At 50.3% G+C, this 6,199-nt stretch overlaps 1 protein-coding gene across 1 annotated transcript; it reads left to right on the forward strand.

The window, feature by feature from the left end:
- Window positions 1–1,947: 1,947 nt before the first annotated feature.
- MINE1 (homolog of bacterial MinE 1) lies at window positions 1,948–4,915 on the forward strand. Its single transcript, XM_048673168.2, has 2 exons — window positions 1,948–2,162; window positions 4,116–4,915. Exons 1-2 carry the CDS (start codon window positions 2,046–2,048, stop codon window positions 4,707–4,709), a joined length of 711 nt encoding a protein of 236 aa, XP_048529125.2. The 5' UTR covers window positions 1,948–2,045; the 3' UTR covers window positions 4,710–4,915.
- The last annotated feature ends 1,284 nt before the right edge of the window (window positions 4,916–6,199 follow it).

Below are 6,199 nucleotides of genomic sequence, written 5' to 3' on the forward strand. Positions count from 1 at the left end.
TGTAAACGCCTACACGTGTGGACATTAGTATTTTTGTAATTATTAGACATGGAAGTTACTTTATATTTATTTTTTAATTTTAGATCCAAATCAATGTACCTGTGATTGTTATCTGTATGAATAAAATTGCATATGTTTCTTAGAAAGAGCTTCTAAGAGCAACTCCAAACGGGCGACCCATTTCGTTCGCCCGCGTCCATTTAGGTCGGCGCGGATAAAAATGGCGGCCTAACGCGCCGATCCAAATTCAAATCGTGTCCGTTTGGCGTCCGCGTCGACTCATTTTCGGCCCAAAATTGCGCCTGGAATGCGTCGGCGCGGACGCGCCACGCGTCTCCTCGCCGTTCGCCGCGTCCCCACATGGCGGCCACCCAACCGCCACGGTCAACATAATTTATGACGACCGCCCACCTTGGGCCCACGCGTCAGCGACGGCGGTTGTTCTTTTTTAAGCCGGGCGTGCGGCGGGGCCGTCCTCATCCACTTACCACTCGCCCCTGTCCCCATCTGGCCACCCCTGCCCCCACGCCGGCGACAACCCTAGCCACCGCCAGTATAGATTTCTTCTCCGGCGTCGGCAGCAACCGCAAGGGCAAAGCCCCCGCCCGCCATTCCCCCTCCCTCCCCGCCCTCCCCGCGCCGGCGCGCGCTCCCCGGCAGAGGCAGCGCATCAACGTGTCGTTGCACCAGGCCGAGTGGCACTGGCACCACCGCGTGCCTCTGCCGTACCCGGACATGACGCTGCCACATGACTGGCATTTGGATCCGGAGAGAATCCCAGTGCCAGCGCCTTTGACGGCGAGGGCCCATGCGGAGGAGGTGCGGCGCTGACTCGCCCAACTGGGCTCGATGGTTCGCCTTCGAGCACGAGGAGGCGAGGCGACGCGGCATCCGCAACGTCGACCACAGCCTGCCGCCGCCCGCGCTCGTCGTCCACGACGAGGACCAGGAGGCCGAGGCCGCCTACCAGGCGGCCATCAAGGAGAGTGAGGAGGAGGAGCGATGGAGGGAGGCGGACGAGGCGGCTTTCGAGGCTGCCATGGCGAAGGCCATGGCCCTCTCCACGGCGGGCGACTGCATCGTGCCGCCGGTGGCCCCGCCGCCTCCGCCCAAAGCCGAGCCGGAGAAGCCGGCCTACCGCGAGCGCTACTCCTGGACCGGGGTAGTGTGCGAGTGGGTCAGCGCTCCGCCAATCTGGCTCGGGGCGACGGAGAAGCAGGAGGCGGCCTACCTCGACCACTGGCGCCGCGTTCGGCTGGCCGAGGAGCGCCGGGAGGGCGAGCGTCTGCAGATGCTCGAGCGCGAGGCCGACGAGGAGGCGCGCCAGGCCCAGGCAGCGGCGACAAAGCCCGGCATCGCCGCCGTCTGGAACACGGCGTTCCCCTGGGCCGGCCCTGCGCTGATGTTGATCGACCTCACCGGTCCTGACGCAGACGCCGCCTAGGGCAGCACGTCGTCTAGTTTTTAGTGTTTTTATTAATGTAACGTGGACTTTCGCCAGCCTTCGTGGTCGACTTTTATGTTTAATTAAATGCATATATTTATTTTCAAACTGCTTGCAATACTTTTATTTGGCGCGACGACGAAATGGATCGGGCCATCGTTAGGCGTTCGCGTCGATTCAAATACAGCGTCGGACATTTGTATCCGCCGGACCAATCTAAACAAATAAAAAACGGACAAAAACGCCGTCCGTTCGGGTCCCCCGTTGGAGTTCCTCTAAGGGAGGGCATCGCACGCTCTTGCCGAAGCGGACAGAAAAATCGGTGCAGGTCCGTTTGTGGAGAAACTTTGGGTATTTTGTGAGTTCCAACTCAAAGGAAGACTTTTCAAAAAAAAAACTCAAAGGAAGACGAGTGGAGAAAATACGTCGGCACGTGTTGGAGACTTTTTTTTTTGAACTGACGTGTTGGAGACTTGGAGTTCCATGATGCGTGGATTTCTCCGTTCCCCTACCGACCGGGGCGTCTAGACAGAAAAGAGAAGGGCAATAATAAAGAAGAAACAAAGGACTGAAAAGCAAAACCCTAGCTCTTCGGGCACCTATGGTGATGGCGACAGCGACGGCGATCTCCGGCCGCGTATCCGGCGAGGCCAGCGCAATCCTCGCTCCTTCCGCTATGTCCCTCTCCGCGCCGGTCCGACGCGCCGCCAACTCCAAGGTCATCCTCCCCATCCCCATTTCCCTCAAAACCCTAATCTCTATGCTAAGTGCCTGTCGATTGCTACACACCACAAAATCAGAGCTAAGAGCTTTTCTCTGCTTCCGCATCGATTTCTTTCATTGTCCTTGGGAGTCTGTTTGAATTTATGACTGGCTCCATGGAAGATCAGTTGTAGGCGCGGCCGCGAAACCTAGTGGGCTTGACATCTTCAATGTTGTGTCGATTCGGTTGGTGATGCAAGTAAGCTGCTGGGCATGTTAGCAGTGGCTAGGAGCGTCAACCATGGTTGCAAAATCTGGTCATCCAAAATTTTGTGCTTTCCATCTCTTGTCTGATTTGCATTTCTCGCCCTTTTCAACTTTGTACTTCTTGTCTGTAGTGTGTTGCTTATTTCATCTTGTATAAGCACTATTAAAATGCCTTCTGGACATCACATTTAGTATACTGAAATATGTTCAGATCTACTCTCTCGGGTTGGAAATGTAGGGACTAGTTTGACTGCCCAAGTGTGAGCTTTGACCATAAATTTCGTGAACAATGTTTTGTCAACAGTTATAAAATTACAATCATAAGAAAGTGATATAGAGTACAAATGCAACAGTATCAATTTTGTATAACATCACTCACATTTATTGGATTAATTATTTGAAAAACCTTGAACTTGGACAGTCAAATTACGCCCTATGATTTCCAAAATAGTTGGACTGTCAAATAATGTACTCCCTCCTATCCATATTAATTGCCGCTGCTTTAGTATAACTTTATACTAAAGTTGCTAAAGCAGCGACAATTATTTGCGATCGGAGGGAGTACTATATTTCCGAAGGAGGACTCCGTCAGTACTTGGTAGACAATCTAGAGAGCATGTGTCTAGCCACCCAGCACCTTCCTCCTAGCTGAGTATGGATGCTGAAGCGCTTGCAAGGAACATAAAATGAAGAACTTAATGATTTAGGGAATTTGGTTTATTAACTTTATGGCACGCATGAGAAACAGCACACAGTAGAATGTTCTTGTCTACAGAAGTAGAATGAACAATCCTGAGGTTTACGGATCTCCAGATATGATTTATTTACTCGGTTGTGATTCTTCTGTACCAGTATTGCCATTGCTTTGCTCAATTGGGCCTTTTCCTTTTAGAGATGCACATCCTTCATTTTTGCTGTTGCAGAAATGCAAATGTGTGTTTACATGCCTGTCTGTTATATCTACCCTTATGTGCTGCTTTATACCTGTTTACAGATATTGGCCATGTTATGCACCCTGGTAATCCTGTTGTTGCATAATTTTGTTGAAAAAAAATCAATATGACATAAGGTATTGGCTGTGGATCCTACTAGGGGTGATCATGTGTGTGCTGCAGAGATGCAATCATAGGATCTTGATGCTGAATATACTAGGATCCTTACAAAAGCACAGTTAATCAAACACTCGTTTGTGTTTGGTCTTGCTCACCCATGCATGGTGTTTCTTCCTACCATAGTCCTTTCTGTCCACTGAAATTTTTAAATTGATTATTTTGTGAAGTTCTGTTTTCTTCTGCCTTGCATTGCATGCATGACCGTGCGATGCAACATGATATAAATATTCTAGTACGTTAGCCCATGATTTACCTGCCCATATTAATGTCATAGTGTAAATGTTTATAAATCATGCCCGTGATTTACCTACCTAAATAAAAATCACTTATTTGTTAAGAACTTATTAGCTTAGCAAAGAAAACATAATATTTTATCTGGTAAGTCAATAAAAGGTGGGACAGTTAAGACGGTTTTCAAGGAAAATCGGTGAAAAAACCAGAGATAGGAGGAAAAAAAAATGAAAAATGCAGAGAGGGAAGGGAGGAACATATGTAAGGTTGGATGAAGCACTCTGCTTGGCAGGAAAAGGGACGCTATTCTTTTTTGAAGTAGTAGAGATAGAGACTGACCTATTTATATAATTCCGCAGGGATGCTTTCGTGCTTTTCCTCGTGTTGCATCTAGCAAGCTCATGCTTACACCAGGACGACTATGCATTGAGCGCCAAAGCTGTCCACGGATATCTAGTGCCTGCTCTGCTCTTTCAAGGCGGGACTTCTCTCCTGTTACTCAAGACATGGAAGGCTTCCTTCACAGTATTGTTAATATGGGATTTCTTGACCGTCTGAAACTGGCTTGGAAGATAATCTTCCCAGCACCAACCATACATGAGAACACAAATGCAAGTATTGCAAAGCAGAGGCTGAAGATGATTCTATTCTCCGACAGGTGCGAGGTCAGTGACGAAGCAAAGAAAAAGATAGTGGAAAACGTTGTTGAGGCACTATCTGAATTTGTCGAGATTGAATCACGTGATAATGTACAAGTGGATATCTCGACTGATGCTGGCCTTGGCACAGTGTATTCTGTGACTGTTCCAGTGCGCCGTGTAAAGCCTGAGTACCAGGAATCTGAAGAGCAGTACAGAGGAAAAATCGTTGGTGTTGACTTCAAGGACACTGGAGAATCATCTGGTAATGTTGATGTCACCTTTGATTTCTATGTTCCGAATGAGAACCACTGATTCCTTGACCTAGCGCGCTATGTTGTGTTCCTTATCGCCTCTTGAGACTCCTCAGGTAGGATGCTAGAATTTCACTTCTGATGTAAATATCTAGGCTTTTCTTTCATTTGGTGTTTCATGTAATTCGATTTTAGAATTTTGTTCATGAGGTGGCAGACATGTGTTGCCAGATTCTTGAAATCATATTTTCCACTTGTGTTGTGTTATTTGGTGAAGTTACATTGTGCCAAGGATTTTCTCAGTTATATCCAGCTGCCCCTTCCTAGTGTGTAATGTCTTTGGAGGGTAGCATGCGACCAGGATACAGAGCCTTTTTTTTTTTTGAAACGAAGGCAAAAGATTTGCCTCTTCCATTAAATAAGCAGAAGAGAGTTGCCGTGGAAAACCATGACAAACCGTTGAGAGGCACACACACACAAGATACCCACACACGTCACTCCAAAGAGGGCGATGTCGAGACAATACAACAACGTCATCGTCATCACTTCTCCCCTAGAGGCGTCGTCGCCATCCCACACTTTGAGAAATGACTATGACTTTGCCAAAGACGATCGTCGAACCAACCCACATTGAAAATGATGTGTGGAGTGACATGAAGATCCACGCCAAACCTTAGCCACCACGACAAGATGCGCTCCGACGCCGACGGAAAGCTACGAAGGAGAACCAGGCAAGGCTGGCGTCGTGGAAGATCATCGAATAGACCACCTGCTACCCGTCATCGTACACCATAGGGCCCCGCCACCGCAGCTTCGACGTCAAAGCAACAAACTAGCCGAGGCCATCCCACATCAGCCAAAGTCGCGTCTCCTACATCGTCCCTCGTGACACCATTGTCATAGAAGCCTCAGTGACAACTTCATCACCTCCCACTGGTCCCGCTTGCTGATGCCCAGTTACAAAGATGAAGCCCTCGAGAGGGGATACGGCGCCGCCATCATCCGATCGCTCGGGGTCTAGGGTTTCCCTCGGAGTTGCAGCGACGGCCGGATCCAACATGGGGAGGGTGCAAGAGCAATGCCACAATGCCTACAGGAAGGTCTACGACGCCCAAGGCCGACATCATCACTGGTCAAAGGCCCACGGAGGAGACAAGGTTTTCACCCAAGCTACTATCGCCCGTAACCGCACGTCAATCCGGCGTCGGCAAGACCACCAACCACAACCTCCCACGGACAAGCAAGTCGGCGAAGGACCGAGCAGCCACTGTAGCCAACCGTACCTCGTGGAGCCCCGACCTCCACGCATCAGCGGCACCCATAGCCGTCACCGGAGCCGATAGATCCGTCACACGGGACTCACCTCGGACCTCCATGAGTCGGCATCGCACACCCACACCTCTTCACCTACCAGGCCACCGAGAGCCCCTGCACGCGGGCGGCCCGGCCGACGGGGCCTCGCCGCCACACCACGGACGCGAGCATCCTCGCCAACGCAGCACATGAACCCCTGCCGATTCGGGCAGCCCGCGCCAGCCAAATCCGAGCGAG

This window comes from Triticum urartu, chromosome 5A, assembly GCF_056163025.1.
Source record: "Triticum urartu cultivar PI428250 chromosome 5A, HENAU_Tu73, whole genome shotgun sequence".
NCBI lineage: Eukaryota > Viridiplantae > Streptophyta > Magnoliopsida > Poales > Poaceae > Triticum > Triticum urartu.